The following is a 20,479-nucleotide window of genomic DNA, read 5'->3' on the forward strand; positions in this document are numbered from 1 at the left end:
CGTGTCTTCCCCACTTGTCCTGCTACTTTGCCTTCTAAAAAGGGATGGACAACAAGTGTGATATGAACTCCGTGTCACTTCCCATCATCAAGACATGGCTCTGGTCTATACTGAAAGCTTTATGAAAGGGAAATGGCACATAGTGAAGTGGAAGGTAAAGACTCACCTGCAACCTTTTGACAATCTCTTTGATATCCTCACTGCTGATGAAACTCTCCACAGAAACACATTCTCCTCGCTCATAGAAGATTTTGACGCTGGTGTCAGTTGAAGTCCACCCTATCACATCTCTGCAGGAGCAATTGAAAACTACGCTCTTTGTTTCCTGTTCGATGAGGATGATGAACTCATTGGAGACCCCTAAGAGGCAGTCAATTTCCATAGCAGTGTTGTAATCTTTGGCCCTGACAGCCCACACGATGGCCCCCATGCTACTAAGCTCAGCTCCAGGATATGGCTTAGACTTTTCCTTCTTCTTGGAGGCCAGAGAGATGAATGGGAACTTGCCAGATGGGTCTATAGGGGTGTTGGTGACATTCTTTTCTGCCAGATCTTTCAGGTATTCCTGGCGGGTCCGAGTAGCCATGGCCCGAAACTTCTCCGATTTATGAGCAGCATTTTCTGCGTTAATCACTTTGGCTAAAAGGAAGTCCCTGAACACATCTGACTTAGGGAAAGTGACCCCTTTGGGGATGGGAGGTCCAAAGGACGGCACGTCTCTGGACCTGGTGACGGCCACACTGAAAGACAAAGCGAAGAGCAGAGAGAAAGAGGTGTGTCAGTACTTCTCAGTCATAGCACGAGAATAAAATACACTTTCTCAAGGATAAAGATGCCCCTCCAAAGGAAAATAACTCACTCTCCCACAAGAAACAGCACTTCTGCTCAACATGAGCAAACTTTTTCACTCAAACACATTTAGGATTTATAGAACATAAACTTCTTTCAAGACCCCAAACCCCCAAAAGCTCAAAGTAAAAACTACCTTTTCATTAACAGTTAATCAACCATAACTCCATGAAAAGGTTTACAGTATTTTCTACATAAAAGACATTTTAAGTATCTACTGATTATTTCTAAGTGGGGCTTATTATAATCACACAGCCTTTCAGAACAAACAGCTTCTGTACGAACACAAATGTGGTCTCCACTTTGGATATGATGCCCACAAGCAGATAGCTTATAATGGAAATGGATATCCAAAGATGCAAGACATAAGAGAAATGGATTACATTTAAAAAAAATTAAACAATTACTTGTTGGCCTCTGTGTCAGGCATTATGTAAACAGATCAAAAAGCAGAACTTAAAAATGAAAACTAGAATTTTGGTAATAAAATGATTAAATTTTTTACAGTAATAGCAACAGTGCTTTAAAAATCCTATTTTTAAACTGAACTATTATTTGGTCCACCTTCTCTACTTCTGGCATTTGATTTTGACAATGTACCTGTGAGGAAAGTATTTTTCTTTTCCCATTCCTTTAAGCAAGATTGATTTCAGAGAAACTGATTTAAGAAAAAGAGCCTGTTTCAGGAAATTTCTTCTGCATATATATATAAACTGACCATATGAGCATATGTAATAACTTATTATTTTTTTAATCTCAAAAGGAAAAAAAAAGTTTTTCCTAAAGCAACAGAATTTAAATGGAAATAGAGAGGTTGTGTGTTTTATATCATCTTCTAAGATCCTATTCTGAGACCTTAGCAAATCTGAGATGATGATGATTCTAACAGTTCAAACATCCCTCTTTTCAAAATATCTAATTATTTAAAAGTGAGTCATTAATGCAGTTGAACTAAGTATTAGGGAAGCAACAGAAAATCTGGCTTTTATGAACTCCTGAATGGAAAGGACATAATCAGAGAAAGCGCATCTTTCAGATTAAATTGAAGAGCGCTGTTTCATTATTTAAGAAGGGATTGCTCTAAGATATTTCAAAAAAATAATCACTTCTTGTGAAATTGGATAAATGAATAAAAATCAGGAACTTCAGGATGAAAATTATGTATTTTGTGAGAAAATGCCACATAATTGCCTATTTATTGATTTTCACAAATTTATTTTAAAAAAAAGACTACCTCCCTCACTTCATGAGAAAGAAAGGCAGCAAGCAACACTCCATTTTCTAACTGGAAAAGAAACTTCACAGAAACCTCCATATGCAATATAACCTAATTATAGCAGTATTAGAAATAATTTTTCTTGTCTATTGTGAAGTGTCTGACTTAAATGCTGACAGCTGTATAATTTTAATTTGATGATGTTATTCTTTTTTTAAGTCAAGCAAGATACTGAAATCTAGATTGCTAGCTTTTCTAGTTGGAATCCTTTAAGGGTCCAGAAATATTAAATATCTTTCATTTTCAAATTGGTAATTTCTTCTCTTGCTAATTTCACTTCAAATTGTTGTTCTTTCTCAAGCAGCAGCTGTGAATTTATTTTAAATCGGGAGAGGAAAATGCTTAGCAGGGGGTGTCAATGTTAGCACCATCCATCCACTTGCCCCTCAAACTCAATGGCTTTCTACAGATCTATTTATTAACTGATAAACTTGAGACATACACTGAAAAACCACCAATAATTAGAAGCCTCTAGAATGAACTATGAAGGAAAAGAACTGAACCCTTAACATGTAATTAATGACTCATTCTGGTAGGGAGGTAAATGATACAGACACTAAAATCAGCTTTGCATCATTAGAAATAGAATCCTTATCGAAGATGAGGAGGATGATACCCTAGAACGCTCATTTCAACTAAAGAGTTTTGTTTAGGGTAAATCTACCTTTCAAGGTTTTCTACAAGGTTAAAAGCTTATTAATTTAGACGCCACAAATTCTGAACTCTTGATAATAAGGCCTGCTTTAAGCTAAGTAGAATGTTTTTTGCCTCCAAAGAAGCATTTCTAAAATCTCAGTTTGATATATACACATCACACACACACACACACACACACACACACACACACACACACACACACACTTAAGACTATACAACTATAAATGGTTCTTGCTATTTTTAAAAGCAGATTCCAAAGGGCTTCTACTTGGCCACACTTATGTTAGCCTTGTATGCAATTACTGTATCTCCTAGAAATAATGCATTCTTTAAAATGATAGTCATGCCTTATCTACTCAGCATTTTTGAGTACTAGTATGTTCTACTTAAAAGGGCTTTCCAGAAACAGAAGCTCAGAGGGTAAAACAGTTATGGAAAGTTAGCATCAGAAGGAACTGGGAGAATTCAGTGTTCCTCAAACTCTGCCAATAAAACCTTGAGTTTCATCTTAAAATCCACCTCAATTTTGCAGTCTACTGAAGAATATTTGCATTCATTTTAACACAAAAATATGTTCTGTCTCCAAAATCGTGGAGTATGACTGAGAGACCAGAAAGGTAACCTGTGTTGTACTGATGTTTGACATATCCTTTAACCTCTGTTTGAACAGCTGGTACAAATTCTTCACTTGTCCAGGAAACAGACTCAGAGAAGTAAAATGATTTGCCCAGAGCTTGTTGGACACAGCCAGGATTGGAATGTGAGCTTCTGGATAGTGAGCACCATGCTAGACCACATTTATTCTCCCTGAAGCTTTTAAACTTCCTACTCTTGAGGTGTTTGCAAAATGGACCATCCATAAGAATCATACAAGTGAAGAGACCACCATCAGGTCATTTCTGGTGGGTGTGAGACTTGTAACATTTGCTGGTATCAAAGACCTTGGATGAAGCAGGTCTTGATACCCAAAGCCAATTTCAAGTTGACAACATGGGAATGTCCCAGACACATAAATGGAAGTCTCAATGAAAAAAAGTGAGAAAAGTAAGATACTTGTACTTCTGAAGCACCACTGAAACAGCAATAAACAATTCCCAGTCCAAAATTCAAAAGCAAGGAGACTTAGCATCAAATGGTGGAAGTTAATTTCCCCTCCTTGGAGCCTAGATCGGACTGCCAGCTTGGTGGGCTTTCCAAGCAAGCAGACCTGGGCGAAGGATAGGAAAGACAGGGGCAGAACAATTGTGCATCCATCATTCCCTCCCTGAGGGACTTTCGACTTCTAACAGTATTCATTCACCAACACTCAGGGAGCACCTACTGTATGCTAGGTCCTGTGCCAATGCTGAGGGTCAAGGATGAGATGTTGCAGGCTCAGCCCTCCAGAAGCTCAAAGTCTGGTGGGACTACACCAGGTGGTCTGAGTGCTCTCCCAGGGAGGTGTGGGGTGCTCCTGGGGATACTTAGGAGAGGCAGTTCATCTTGTCCTGGGAGGCTGGGGAGCCCTCCCAGAGAAGGCAAGAGCAGGGATTCATCAGATGAAGGAAGGGCAGGAGTACGTGTGTGAGAAGAGTCATTCCTGCCCAAGAGCAGCAAGTGCCAAGGGGTGGGGCAGAGCACAGCTCCACAGGGCTCACGAGGGAGGCAGGGTGGGGGAGGATCAGTAGAGAGGCCAGTGGAGAGTGAGAGGCAGGCAGGCCAGACCTGAAGGACTCCACACAGCAGGCTATGTTGGGGAGTTGCAACTTTTCCCTAAATGGTTTTAAATCTGACATACTCAGATTTTTGTTTTAGAATGGTCAGCTATATTGGCTGACAGGGATGCTGATTAATTATGGCTTGGAATAGCCTTTCTGAGAAAAACTTCCACCACTTGACCCACTTTGATTCTTTTTTTCCCAGCTGAAACTTGCATATTTATTTTCATTCAAGAGAAGAAATGAAGAGGGGCATGGACATTTCATGTGCACACACTGCCTACACGGGATACTTATGGGATTTTTTAAGTACATGTCAAGCAGATTTCTGCTGTACAGAAAGAAAAATTTAAGATGTGAGAGGTTTAACAATTTGGTCAGATTCCAAGTGCTTTTTGCACAACATCACACTAACGCCCTTTAACATTTATTACATTTTAACCACTGAATATGAATTCTTTCTGAGCAGGGCAACACATATTTCTACCTTCCTAAACATAGTTACTTACCACGATATCTAACATTTATTTAAGACTCAGGGTATTATAACCACTTATCACTATACTAGATTTAGAATTAAAATAATTTAAAAATTTCATCAAATAGTGAGTCAATGTTCCAACTGTCAATTCTTGAAAATGGCCTATGATTTTTTAATAGGCTTTTTGTCTGAACTGGGTCCAAATAAAGCCCACACACTGCAATTAATAAGTTTTATTAAAATTTTTAAAATTTTGTTAATTCCTTGCCACATCTTTCTCTTTTATTTCTTGAAATTTATTTGTTGAAGAAATTGAGCTGTCACATAGAGTTGTCCAAAGTCTGAATTTTGCTGAATATAAATGCGTTCTTCCGTTTTTTGTATTTCCTGTAAATTGGCTTCTCTAGAGGTTAATCAGATTCAGATTCAATTTGGGGAGATGGGACCCTTCACAGACTACTTCACAGGCTGTGGTATGTTCTTTCACTGCAAGACACACATGTGTCTGTGGTATTTGCAGCTTTCGATGGTTAATACCTAGATCCACTGATACACAGTTGTTAAAAAATGGTGAAAAAAATATTTTACGCTGTTTTTACAAAGTGAGGCCCTCAGGGGTGCATGAAGTACATTGGACTGTCTGCTCCCAAACCAAATGACCCCAGACTGCTATGCTTATCGATGTTTCTTTGATGTGAATAGTTTCTCTCCATCTCCCTTATCAGTAATCACTGATGTTTTCAGTACATTCTTGCCACTAAACAGCTCCTTCATCTTTTTGATTTGTTGCTTCTAATCTGCTCTATCAACTGGGACCAGACAACTAAGCTCACTGTAATGATACAAATAAAACAGTACAGACCAGAGGGCTCTCTTATCAGGTACGAATATAAACTTCAGTACACAGACTTAGTGATTAATTTCTGACTTCTTGGCTGTGTCTGCTCTTCAAGGTTAACTGGCCTGTAGTTAGTTTGAATTAGTCAGGTTTTCCTATATGAACTTTCCAGTCCCCAGGGAGATGCAGCACCCATTATTTCAGGGCCTCATTTACAGCTCTCTCTTTGTCTTCCTGTTGTATCCAAGGGCCCAGAATAGGGTCTAGCCCACATATAATAAGGGCTGGAAAGAACTGGTAAAAAATAAATGGGTAACAACACAAGCTCTTAGTTTGTCTTTTTGCATACGAGTTACCTTGCATGCTGACACTGGTTTGGGTAAGCTCCTAAAACTACGCAGCATTACTCACTGGTCTGGCAGTCCAAGGGCTCCCCTGCCTCTTCACCTTTCCTACAGAATCACCTGCTTATTGTACCTTCTCCCCACCTTCCTGGTCTACACTTCTGTATACAGTTGGCCGCTCTCTGCATTTGTTTCTCTTTCTCCCACTGAATTCCACCCTCCTGTGCTTTAAAACACATGCACCAAATCCCATTTTCTCAGTTCAACATTCCTTGTAACTTCAGTCTATGTTGACCCCACACTTCTCTAACAAAATTACAGTAAGAAATGCCTTTGAGAAAACAGCAGTGGTGCTTTCCACAGTACAGGCATCAAGTAGATGCCAGTAAAGAAATGTGAGCCTTCCCAGTGGAGAAAGTTTGGGAGCAAGAGATTTTAAATGGTAAAAAGCATTCGAATTAATCTAACTGCATCACTTAGGGCTAAAGTTAAACTAGGTTTAATACTGACTGTATAAATCAATGTATAAATTGATTATGTGTAATTGTATAAATCAATATAATTGTATAAATCCATGCATCGCTAAGCTTTTTCCACCGAAGTATCCCTAGTGAAAGAGGCCTATCAAATCACATCCCTATTAGTTAGGGGAGTGGCTGGGGTATTTCTCAACTAACAGGTATGAAAATTCTTTGAAGACCCACGTTTTATCTTTAAATTGATACATATTTTTCCATTCTACTTCATGATACATTATTTTTCATGAGAAAATAAGCCCCTTCACACCTATTCCCCCCAACAGTAAAGATGACAAGAGAGGTGGTCTATTTATTCAGGGCCTTTAAACATCTGATATCACCACAACCCCAGAAAACATGCCTACCTCAGTTTGAGGACAGAAAAATTAATGCACCTAAAGTTTACAATAGGGCAAGGTCACTGTTTTAGTTTTGTGTGATGTCTTTCAGGGCTGTTAACAAACTGGTATGTTTGCACGGATTTACAGAAGGCCAAACAAAGTTCACTTTCTGAGCAGTGCACTGGGTCTTCCAACAAGCTTGGCGACTGGCCAATTCCAGACTAGCCCACGTGACATAAGCAGGTATGTTCAGTGCCCTTCTGCAAAGGCTGCCAGCATCAGACGTGGGGGTAAGAAGATGGGATCTCTAGGCAACAGATTAAAAACAAGAGAGAGAGCAAAAATTGGATTTCAGGCTGGGGATGTGGGTGGTTTGAAAAGAATAAAGCAATTATCACCTCCTCATGTAGAAATATGTTGAAAAGGCTAAAACACCTTCCTTCCTTATCAGTCTGTTGAGACTTGCACTGGCCACATAGGTGGCTACTGAGCACTCAGAATGGGGCTTGAGTGACCCAGCAGTGCTAAATTACATTAAAATTTTAAAACTGACACTTGATTCAGTTATTCAAAAACTTCTCAAAAGCATGTTTGGAACAATCTGAAGCATATAAATCTACTTTTCCAATTGCAAATTTTATGAAATCTAAAGATTATTTCCAATGAAAATTGAGATGAGCTATAAAAAGTCTGAAACGCACTTCAAATGTCAAAGTCTTAGTCCAAAGATATGTAAAATACCTCAATAGTATTTAAAATTTGTAATACATGTTGAAATAATAGTATCTGGATATATCAGGTAAATAAAATACATTCTTGGGTCAGAAAATATACATGTATTGCTAAAATTAATTTTACTTATTTCTTGTTACTTTAAAAAATATGGCTATTAGAAAATATAAAATTAGTATGTGGTTCACATTTCATTTCTATTGGGCAGCAGTTTATTTAGACAAAGTCTTTTAAAGAATCTTTCTCTAAAAGAAATTGCATAGTTTTGTCCATTCCCAAACTTTCTAGTGACCATTCAAAAAGGGGCTAGTTCTCTACGTACAAAGTGGTACGAACTCCTTTGCATGAATGTAGTACACAGCATGTTTCCACTGCTTGGGGCATTTTCTAAATGCAAACAGTCATCCACCCCAATTATAGCCAAATGTTCCACGCTTATTCCACACCTAAGGCAGCTTTCAGAGACCACATTCTTGGTTAAGAGGCTTCAAGTCTAGGTCTCCTTTGTTTCCGTTTCTACCCCGAGCCTAGAAAAGTACACACTTCCTGGTCTTAGGTTTTCATACAGCCTTGGCACCTGAGAAGTTCTCGGATAGCCTATGGGTCAGCAGCAGGGCACAGAGACCCCTGCTTCACATGGCATGAGAGTGAGGCAGCACAGCAGAGCGCTCAAGAGACGGGCTCTGGAATCAGACTTCGTGCATTCTAATCTACACCCCAGGACCAGCTGACCTTGGACAAGTTACCTATTCCTGTGTGTTAAGTTTCTGCATCTGAAAATGGGGATAAAAATAGTACCTGCCTCATAGGTTTTGCAAATTAAATGAGATAACATGTCAGCTGCTTGGAATAGTGCTGGGCTCATAATCAGAGCTCAGCAAACATGATTACTATGGAGCATGTAAGGATGATGGCAGGCAACCAGAGAAACCTTTGCTTGTTTTGTTTCCTGAACTTGCTTGCTCTACTCCTGTAATTAACCTGCATTACACCTGCAATCAGACAGTTATGGATGTCACGACACACCAATTACCAGCCTGTGTATCTGTGTAGGTAGTTAGATTAATTCAAACACAAATATCCAAAATTAACAAAGCCTAATCTTCCAAAATTTAGGGATTGAAAGATATGATAAAAATTCCTATTCTGCAAGGATGGATTCATATCAGAAACATCTTACCAATGCTAGAATACCCTTACACATCTTGGCACTACACCCACATTAGCCTGGCATTGCAGGTTCTTATCTTCTTCCACACCAAACCCCTCCAGTACTCTTGGTAAAGGCCTTTTCAGACAGATGCTGATACTCATGGGACTAGGTCAGCAAGGGATAGTGAAACAATTCCACCAAATGTTTACTGAAGCAGAGAAACAGCCCTACAACCGCAGTCAGAAACATTAGTGAATTAAGTCAGTCCAAAGCAAGGGCTTGGGCTTTTAAAATAAGAATATATTTTAAAATAAACTTCTCTTCCCAACTTATTATGATCATTCTCCTCTGCTCTTGCCATGCCAAAAGCAAAATATAATTAGCAGAATGAGTAATTAGTTGGTGACCAGATGGGTATGGATGAAGGACACCACCTAAGGAGGAGGTGCAAATGGAAATGGCAGGTGTCTAACCAACATGTCTGGGGAATGTCAACGCCATAAGGTTACATCATCCTGTGAAATCGGCCATCCGTGCGCACGGTTTAATGACAAAAATAAATAGCAATAGGCTTCCCACTGCCACTTCAGAAAGCAAAGCCGGTGGGGCCTTTGTGAGTGCTGACGCACCAGTACCTGTAACAGACGCTGTCAGTGCAGGGGCTGTGAACCCTGACAATGACAAAAACGTGCTGGAAGTGGGATCGGATGTTTTTGGGGCTGAATGGCTGTGCTCCAGGCTCTTGGAAAACAATTGTTACAATATCATTCCCAATGTGCCGCTTCCGTAAGAGCTAAAAGAAAAACAAGCAAACAATGTAAATGACAACACTTTGCCTTTTCCTCCCCAATTCCCTTACAAAACTGTACTTAAAAATATTATTAATACATAGTAGGGTAGGTAACCTACAGTTATTGTCAATATTTTAGCCTGTCTTATCATTGCCTCCAAGGAGAAATACTGAAATGAATATTCTTAAATTTGCACAAAATATAGAGCCCATTCAAGACCTAACCAGGATCTGGCATATTATGCCAAGTCCTAGCATCTCCAAATCCTCAGTTTCCATAACAACAGTTTTGTTCCATTTTCATATAAAAAAGAAACTTGCCATGGGGAAGATTTTTTTAGAGATGAGAACGGCTGAAGTAATTACAATGCAGTTTATGTTCTGGTTTAATTAGCTTCATTTAAATAAATATGGCTGAGGTGTTTTCTGATAGACTTTTTCTGTCACAAGCTGGGAGTGCAGAAATTAATAATATTCCAGAATGTTGTAACAATTTAAAAGCAGGTTAAATTTCAAGTTTAAATAGCTTCTTTAATTACAGTGAGAGCTGCTTAAATTAAGACCACCTTCTGTTTCCCATTAACTGGTGATTTAGAAAGGTGGCTTTCAAATTCAGGCACCCCAAATCATCCTAGGCCAGTGATTTTTTCAGGGTTGGAAGGATGTTTATTAGATAGTTTAACTGAACAGTGTGATGAAAAACTGAAAAAAATTTGTATTTCTTTTATTTATTATATGGAGGCTGTTACAACATAAACAACTAAACATGACATTTATATAAACTATCCGTTAAACAAAAGCTTGCATTTAGAAAACATTTTTAAAATTCTCTTACACAAATTACATGCTAAAATCAATGATCTAGTATTATCAGGCTAGCTGGGAGAAACAATAGTCTTACTGTTTCTAACAAAACCCTAACCCTTTTAGATTAGGGTTGAGTATTCAGAGAAATGTTCAGGAAATGTAATTTTAACCTTAGGAATTTAAAGCATCCCAAATTATCTTCTAAAAAGACTGTTTACTTCATTTCTAAACATGATATATTAGCAGAAGTTATAAAAATAAGGGCTGGTCTGTATTGGCTGGTATGCAGAACATGCCCATTATTAAAGATTATTAATCTACTGAAGATCTTGGACATACTCAAAATATAATTTGTCTTTTATGTCATTCCTGCTATCATGCCATTGGTTTTTGATGCAATGTCATCTCTTTTTTTCAAAACATGGTTTGCTATGTAATACTGATGTCTTAAAAAAGGATTCAAAAAGAAATAAATCCACCTATCCCTCTCCTATTATATAATGGAAGATAGTATTTATAAACAAATTTCTGCAAAAAAATATTTCAAAAGATATGTTCCTTGTGTTTTTCCCAAACATAATCTATACCAAGTTCTTTAGCTAGAGAATTAAAATTTCTTAATAGGTAGTATTTCCAATCACTCTTTCATTCTGATTTAGGACCATAATACCTTTGCCTTGATTGGACTCCGAAATTAAACAATTTAGATAGCCGACCATTCAAATGCCAACTCAGTCTGCTCAGCACTTACACTCATTTAGTTAGAAATAAACAACTGAATCTACATTTTTTACCCCTCCACACCTTACCTTTTTCTCTGCTGCTAAATAAGCCTTTATCTCCCTTTTAAAGACCATTGTTAATGTTCTTAGATTTTTTTTGTCCACTGACTAGTCTGAGTAAGAAGCTTAGTATATTTTTCTTAGCAGATGTTTTCTTCTCAGAGAAAGCCATAACTTGGAATTTGCACTAAACAAACTGTCACCAAACTCTAAATCAGGGAATTTATCTTAAAAATATGTTTATCTCAGATTCCAAGCTGACTTATTGCTTTGCTTCCTATTTTTGATTACTTTGTTAATCATAAGAGGCAAAGTTTTGTTACCTAGATTTGTTCAATCAAACCTAAAATGATGAGGTGTTGGATTAGATTTGTGTTTGGCTAAATGCTGTGAAAGAGGATGTGATTCATTCTGCAGCTGGCCTGTGTTCTCTTAGTACAATTGGCAATAACAAAATCTCTATCCATGGACTGCCTGTGTTTATAACAGCTACTGAAAGGGGAGTCTGTTAGTGCTCTAACATTCAGTTTGCTATTATTTATTTTGAAATATTTTTTAAAAACAACTACCATATACTCTAAGGCTATACTGCCAGGTTCCATTTTGCTCTGTCACCATCTGCCACTGCTCAGTTTCCACCCTAGACTAACTCACTGACTACAGTTTAGTCACTGGCACTGTGCTTTTAGATCTTTTTTAAAAGCAATTCTGTGTATGATGTACACAGTGTAATTGTTACTTATGTTCCTTGATATCTTCTGATCAACATGTTAAGAAGAAACTTTTCTCTCATATCCCGCTGACCCTTGAGTTTTCTCCATGCACGCCAAACTTCCCTTGAAATCTGAAATGAAACATCCATGCTTTCCTGCTTTGTACATTGGCCTCTTGAGATGAAACTTCACCCACTCATATATGTTCTTTGCAATCCTGCAGAGTCATCTAATCATCATGATTTCAACTCATTCTCTTAGGATTTCATGAAAACCTCAATCCCCGTAGGTGAAAAGCAAATGATTAATTCACAAAGCCATCCAGCTGGCTGTTAACCTAGAATTTGTGTCTCTTCATTTGTTTTCAGCTCATTTGCTATTCCTTACTTCCACCAAGCCTACAAAGCTTCCTGTGGCTGTGACAGGTGCAACATTTAATTCTGGTTTAAGGTTTTACAAACTTGCCACTTAGGCTTCTGGGGAAAATGAAATGAGGGCAAAAAAACACAGAAAACACAAGGATCCCTTACCTGTTGCTTGTTGTTAGGTGTGTATGGCAGCATGGTAGAAACATGGAACATAATTTCATAGTCTTTGTATGTTGTATATAGAGAATGGGTTCCCGTGGAGTCAGCTACAGTAGAAAATATAAATACATAACTATGAGATGACAGTAAGACTAGAAACAGTCATTCATTCAGTTAAAAGAAAGAAAGAAAAAAAAAAAGGTGTGGGAGGGGGGTAGGGGAAGGTTTAGGATGAAAAGGGCCGAAACAAGCTCTGGCATAGTTCTTAGCCATTTTTTTGTCCCTGGCTCTTTGGCAGTCTAGTGAAGCCTATGGATCTCTTCTCAGAATAGTACTGGCAAACACATAAAATAAAATATAGAAGATTTTGACACAAGTCAACTATGTTAAAAAATAAATTATCAAAATAATTTAAAAATGATATAATAGCATACACTTATCTAACAAATTTTAGCAGTTGGTCTAATAAATACTAAAATTTTGTAGTGATGTGCATAAACAATACTTGGAGATAACTCCAACAAGAAACAATGATATGCAAATATCTGTGCTTTCCATTACAAATTGAATTCACAGGTAGGACTTAGGCTACTGTGTTTGTAGTCTAGTTCATAACAGAAGAAAATGCTAAATGTCAACTAAGCGGGTCCATGAAAATAAATGTAAAATTATTTACCATTCGAGTTCACAGATTCCTGAAACTCTGCCCACAGAAATCAAGTTAAGAACATCTTTTCCAGTCCTTCTAATTCAAGCAAGAGAACAGTTTTGTTCTTAACAAACAGATGGAAATTAAATGAAAACTGTAACACTGAATTAACAAAGGTATTACAGCAATGTCCAATAAGTTTTTAAGACTGAGTGTTCTGTTCTCACCTTCCTTAAGGAAAATAACACCCAACATCCTCTATTGCCTTAATCGTTACCGAATCAATGAGCCCAAAAAACATGGAAGAAGAGAACTATTAACTGCCCAATAGAAAGGTAGTGTCTTTAGACGCGAAGGACCTGGACTTACAGGCTACAAGATGAACAGAAGTGCACATTCTAGGGATCTGAAGCCTTCATCAGCCATATTGTTGAGAACCCAAACACCCCACTGGATTTTAGAGAATGATGTTGCAAGACGCAGCCTCTGGTGTATACCAAAAGACTGTAGTTCTCAAAATTCAGGGTGTGCGGTGGCACCTGGGAACTAGATTCCCATGTCCCACTCTGAGAAATACTGTTTACTGGGTGTGGGCCTGGGCAGAGGAATCTATCTTAATAGACACCCCCCAGGGTGACTATAATGCAGTGGCTCCACTGCCCTGAGGCACTGCTCCAAAAACAGACAATGGTGGCTTGCAGACAGACTTGTAAAATGTTCTAGAGCCCTGAGTTTTATTTTAACCTTGAGCTTCTTGGAGGATCTGAATTTTTGAAGTCAAAATAAAATGCGAAGAGTTAAAAGCAAGCAAAAAGTAGAATAAAGCAGACTAGTTTTCAAAAATTGCAAAAATATGTATCAATGTGTGATTCCCCAAAGAAAATTCTAAATGTTAATGACCACCACCACCACAAATATAATTTACCACAATAAATCACTGAACCACTTAAGACAGGTCTGTTGTCTTATCTATTGTTAAAAACCCTTGCTATAAATATCTCTAGAACTGATTAGCATATTTTAAAACTTTAAAGTGAATGTGTCAGCTTTGACGCATACATGTGTTTCAAGTCAATTTTAAGCAAAATTAATGAACTGGAAAAAGACTGTCATCTAAGTATTCATATATTACATTTTGCTTTTATGTCTGCCTAATCCTAAAAGAATTGCTTCCAGAGAGGAAAACAGACTGAAAGACAACCTTGAAGGTAATTGTTTTTCTACTTCTAGGACTTTCTCTCTTTCCACTGCATCCCTCATTTTCTATAATGTATGCTACCTGACCATCCTTTTTCTGAGAACCTTTGGAAACCCCAGAGTTTTGCTGATAATTTTTAAAAGGTGTGAACAGTTTCAAAAGTTTTAGAGATGGAAAGAGGGTCAAACCAAATGAGATTTTCCTTCCCAGAAAGAAAGGAATTCCAAAATCCTGAAAAAACTATGTATATAATAGAATTGCTAAACTTTATTAGAGGAAATGGAAAGTGAGTACTTATTTTCTAAAGAATAAAGCATCCAATGTTACTCTATTTTTAGTGGCCTTGAAACCATGCAAGATTTGAAAGAATGACAATCAGGAAAATGTCAATTAGGAAAATGACAAAAATCCTTTCTTCTCTTGTGAAGAGGACTTACACTGAGCTATTTCTAAAGGGGAAATATGCTTGGAGAAGATAATGCTCCTTTCATTTTTGTGTGCAGTCTTCAAAGTTAAAAAAGTAAATTCAGGCATCTTATGGGTCATCTTGATAATCACATGATTTGCCTGCAAATCACAGCACCAGCGGGTGGCATATATCCACTAATAAAGTCAGTACTCTCTGCTAAGTCACAGAAAGTTAAAATTACAAATATTCAGACTAGATAATAAGTCACTGAATAATTGAGGAATGATAAGAATATTCTTCTTCAGCCACTTTGAAAAGGTGGAGATAAATGAGAATATTAGGCATTTCTGTTTGAAGATGGTATAAACAAGTTAAGAAGTTTATAGAGCAGTTTCAGAAATGGCCAGTGCTATAATAATCCTTGACTTCTCTTTTGGCTCAACTCTTTTGCTTTCAGGTAGTCTAAAACTTGCATGATGAGGCATATGCTTATGAATTTGAACCAGGAAAAAGTAACCAGACTTTTATATAACTATTTCTTGGTCACAAACAGGTATGTTTGAGTTAAGAAGAGGTAGATGAAGGAAAACAAGCCTATGTAATTTGATTTTTGGCAAGTTCCTGGTTTTAAATATTTATGAACACAAGGAAAAAAGTAATCTCATCAACTAAATGCAATGCAGACTAGTAAAATCAACAGAATGCAGAAAGCTTTAAGCTCAGTTTACTAATGTCTTCACCACTACAGAACCCATCAAATTGAAGATGAAATCACAGACAGGTTTGGGTCTGATTTTTATCCCTAGTTTGAAATATTACAATAGTCGGCTGGCTGCTAAGGGCCATCTATTTAAAACTCCAGTATCTCCCATCTATGTAGCCTTGCCTCGGGTCTGGGAATGCAGAAGTCAATGCTCAGAAGCACAGCCAGGCCCAAGTACTGACATCTGGAACACTGGCACACATTTGAGATCAGGTAGCATTTGCCCTTGTGATACTACTTCACTCACTAATTAAGTATTTGGAGGAGTCAGGAATTCTACCTGCTCTGGCACCCACCATTTTTACCATTTTTTCAATGTACCTTTTGCCATGGCCAGGAGATGGCTTGGTTACTTTCATGAGGATGGGATCAGGAAGAGTTCGTAGTATTATTCTTTCACATGACAGGTGAACTCATACTGTGTCAGTTAAGGAATTGTGAGTGTGCATGTGAATGAATATACCTGGGACCCGAGGCCTCTCAAAATCACTAACATATGAGAGATGAGGACAAGAGATAGTGTGGGGTCGGTACTTAGGAATCTGCTACTATTTTCTACCTACTATTCACTTTGCAAGATACCTGCACTGACCTGGATGTTGGTATTTGGAAGCAAGATCTGAATTATGCCCATAGCAGAATTTGCTAAAAGACCACAAACAAGTCACTTTACTTCTTTGCCCCTTGATATTCTCACAGTTACGATGATTAAGTAAAATTATGTGTATGAGAAGTGCTGGCCCATGAAAGATGCTCAAGGAATGTGTTGTTAGAATTTAATGCAGTTGAGGTAAAAAGTGTAGTTTCTGTAAACACGACCTTTTACATGTCTTAATACGTTTGCCAAGTGCGTCTCAGGAACACTCACAGGAAAAACCTTATACTGTAACACAGTTAAAAATTAAGGAGGTGGAAAAAAGAACCCTTTTCCTCATTCATCAGTGTCTACAACTCCAAATCGCCTTATGCCTGTGCAAAGCATTTAAAGAATGCTAGTTTTATCCTTTCTATCCAAAGTTTAAGTATTCCATATAAGGAAGGATTTATTTTCTTTATGAAAAGTCTTGTATCTCCTCTAAGACCCTGAATCTCAGTGGTCTTTACAACACTGCTAAAAAAAAAAATAGAGGAAACAACAAGCATTCACTAATGCTGCAATAAATTAATGGAAGCAGGGCTTTGAGGGAATACTTTATAAAGGGCTTCTAAGCCTCCTACGTGCAAATTTGACAAATGATCTTCACTCAGAAAATAATTTCCCAACTAATAATCTTTATGCACAGCTTAAAATGAGGGTGGTCTCCAGCTTTCAAATAATGAACTGCTTGGTGGGAAGTTTATTTTGTATTTACTATCTTGTAAGGGGATTGTAATTATCTAGAGGTTAGGTCATCCAAATGAGGAAACAAAGAAAGGAGAAAAAAAAAATCCAGTACTGAAAACTTCTTCATTGCAAAATTGTTCCAATCCCTGACACATTTGTAGCTTTTTTATTATAAGAAGTCCCTATTTCTGAGGTGGGAAAGTGGACTTTGTATGGGAAATTGGGAAAAAGAAGAAATGGTTCAATAGATCCATCAATCCTTCCTTCCCTGAACCTCTCCCTCCTTTACCAAAGTACAGAATCTGAATTGAATTATAACACAGGACAAGCAGAGTTGTCTCTTGAGATGGCTTGGGTATTTTTAGCCAAAGGGCTTGAGAGAGGGGCAGACACCGCCACAAGGCAGAGCTCTGTGCTTTGCTGGGCTTTATTTTGCATTTATGCTTTCTCTGAATACTTCAGTAACCATACCACTAGGATCTGTTCTCTTTCCCTAGTGCTTACTAGTTGCCTAATGTTGGGCATGTCAGTTAATCTAAAGAAGTCAATTTTGTAAAATGGTGATAGCTGGTATTTAGGAGGGCTTGTAGGGATTAACTGAGCTGGCATATAAAAAAGTATCTGGGATTTCTGCTTCTGGCCACCAACAGTAATTGGTACAGGACTTCCTCTCCCATTATTAGTAAACGGAAAAATTGACAAAATATCTTGACAAAACTGACAAAAATATTCAGACATTTTACAGTAGGCAGCACTGGACTGATGATCCCCAAGAAAAAGAATGCAAGAAGGTGAGCTCTATCATCCCACTGGGTTTTATACCTCGAGGCACCTCTGGAACAATGGCTTTAAAGAGGGAAGCCAAAACATACTGTGACTCAGGAAGCCTGAGGTGGCTGGTATCTACTGGGCAGAGTACCAAAGAAGAGGCAACTACTTAGGCAAAGAAATTCAGAAATCAGCATAGGGGTCCCTCTGGACCTTGGGCTGAATATTAAGCTGCACACACATACAGTTAAATTCTAAACGCCAGGTAAAGAAAAACTATTAGGATAATGTACTGCATGATGACTACAGTTAATAATACCAGTATTTGAAAGTTGTTAAAAAAGATCTTAAAAATTCTCATCATATAAAAAAAAAGGGTAGCCATGTATGGTGAAAACATTAACTATACTTATTATAATCATTTCACAATATATACAAATATCGAATAATTATGTTGTATCCCTGAAACTAATATAATGTTACAACATCAATTATACCTCAGGTAAAAAAAAAAAATACTAGGGAAAGAAAACTTTCAGAGAATTTTAGGCCAAACAATTTTCACAGTTCACACAGGTTTGGATGGTAATTTAGTTCTGACCAGCCATAATAGAGATATCTCACTGAATACGCAGGTATTATGATGCAAAAAAAAGTCATGTTTTAGTAGCAGGACTAAATTAGTCAGAGAGTAAAGGCTGCACTAGGTAAGCTTTATAAAACTTAAGAACAAGATTCATAAAGATCAAGCTATTCTGTAAGTAACTTAACTGCCTACCAAAACAAACTCAACACTTTTAAAGAAAACAATAAAACCCAGACACTCAACAATGAAACATTTAAATGTCCACTATCCATTCAAAAATAACCAGACATGTGAAGCAGTCCAATGTAACTCAAAAGCAGAAGAAAATCTGTTAAAAGTACACCCCAAGTGATGGGGCTGTTGGAATTAGCACATGAAGATTTTAAAACAGCTATTACAAATATGTTCAAGTATTTCAAGGACAACATGAACTTGATGAGGAGAAAATGTAAAATATAAGAAGAAAAGAGAACCAAATGCCACTCTGGCTCTGAAAACTGTAATATCTGAAATGAAAATTCCATGGATTGCATTAGTAGCAGATTAAGACACTATGAAAGAAAAGAAAAACACAGTGAACTTGAAGACATTAATAGGAACTACACAAATGGAAGCACAGAGGAAAAAAGGTTAAAAAAATTAAGTCAACAGAGCCTCAACCTGTGGTATACTAGCAAGTGATTTAACATATGTGTAATTGGAGGTATAGAAGGATAGGGCTGGAACACTTTTTCTGAAAAGTGTTTTCATTTTAAGGATTATACTGAAAGAAAGAGTTTCTCAACACAAAATAAAGTTAGATAAAATGTGGGGAGATTATCTTACAAAACACTGAGTAAAATTTCATCTCTGTGTCATGGCCAATAAGAGGCTGCTAGAGTGTGCAGACAGACACTGGCTGTTCCCTATTTCTATGGTCTTCGTTTAATACCCATTTAAATGATGAGGCTGATGGTCCCCTCTAGTTTTTGACTCTCTTAGCTTTGAGTAAGAGAGAAAATATGCAAACTGCCTTCTTTGGGATTTTAGAATGGAAATACTTCCCTACTTTTCATTCCCTTTGGGAAATTTGACACTCTGAAAGGACAAAAATGGACACCAGGAACTCTTCTACTCAGGAGCTATGCTTGAAGGTTACAAGGAGCCTTAAGGACAGTAGTTCAGTGAAAAGGAACCCTTCCTTGCTGAATATTACATAACAGTAAAGCTTGCCATTAGAGGCAGTTTACTAATCCAGGCTCAATCTCCTCTAGCCTTTGCAGTGCTTGGGATATTGGAACAATATATGCACAGTGCTTACTTTCCTTATTATCCCACTGCCTTACCTAATGCCACACTACTTAAGCACAGCCTTGCTATACATTTCTCACACTGCCCTTCAAATTCCAGAGATGGCTGAGAATGTGTTAATACAGAACTGATTCATAATCTTATCAACTCCCAATCTGGCCATTCATTTATACAACCAGGGTGCTTATTACATTCTCTTCTTAAAGACTTTCTATATAGCTCTTTGTGGTGGTGATAATTTATATAACAAACTGAGACAAGGTGAAATAATTGCACAGGATAAAAATGAGAATATCTGGGAAAAAATGTTTTAAGGCACATTGAGATTTAACATTTTATGCAGTCACAGAGTATGGAATGTTAAAACAATATTTAAGCGTCTAAGCTATTTATGGATTTTAATAATCTTTCTTGCATGTCGTTTCTAAGTTGGCAACAGCAAAACCATGGCAACAGGAAATTCTTCCCTGCAGTGGAGTTTATGAATACTGTTCTGTTTTCATGACTCAACTCCTTATTTAATTTCCTGTACAGAATATCAGAGAGATTACTATAGACTGCAATACAGATCTGCTAATCCAAAGACCTTCTCAAAGAAAAACAGGTCACAGGTGTCCATGGATAGATTTTGAGATAAAATTTAAAATTGCTTCCACCCAGACACATAGCAGAAGTCAACATACTCTAAACGAAATAGGGACTTGAGAACTTAACTACTTATTAACAATTTAGGGAATGGGAGTGGACAGCCTTGTATGTTCATTAGCTGTAGCTAAACAGATGCCTCATTACTGTGCTTTTAATCAAGGAACCAAATTAATAGGAAAGTTAAAGACACCTATTACATTAGCCTATGGGCAATAAAAATAGAAAATAAAAACGTCCAAAATGTTAAAAGAATACAGAAATGAACTAAGAAAACCATACAACAGTTACCTATATAAACACAAGGATTATGAAATGAATTAATGAACATCAAAAATTCTA

At 37.4% G+C, this 20,479-nt stretch overlaps 1 protein-coding gene across 14 annotated transcripts in view; it reads right to left on the minus strand.

The window, feature by feature from the left end:
- The window catches only part of SIPA1L1 (signal induced proliferation associated 1 like 1), a 413,448-nt gene that overhangs the window by 83,007 nt on the left and 309,962 nt on the right, over positions 1-20,479 (minus strand). For all 14 annotated transcript variants that reach the window (XM_036913312.2, XM_036913315.2, XM_057488341.1 and 11 more), the window contains 3 exons: positions 12,509-12,612; positions 9,522-9,679; positions 167-740 (listed from right to left, as the gene is read on the minus strand). In XM_036913312.2, coding sequence (XP_036769207.2) covers positions 167-740; positions 9,522-9,679; positions 12,509-12,612 — 836 coding nt within the window. The remainder of the gene's footprint in view (positions 1-166; positions 741-9,521; positions 9,680-12,508; positions 12,613-20,479) is intronic.

Source organism: Manis pentadactyla, chromosome 11, assembly GCF_030020395.1.
Source record: "Manis pentadactyla isolate mManPen7 chromosome 11, mManPen7.hap1, whole genome shotgun sequence".
NCBI lineage: Eukaryota > Metazoa > Chordata > Mammalia > Pholidota > Manidae > Manis > Manis pentadactyla.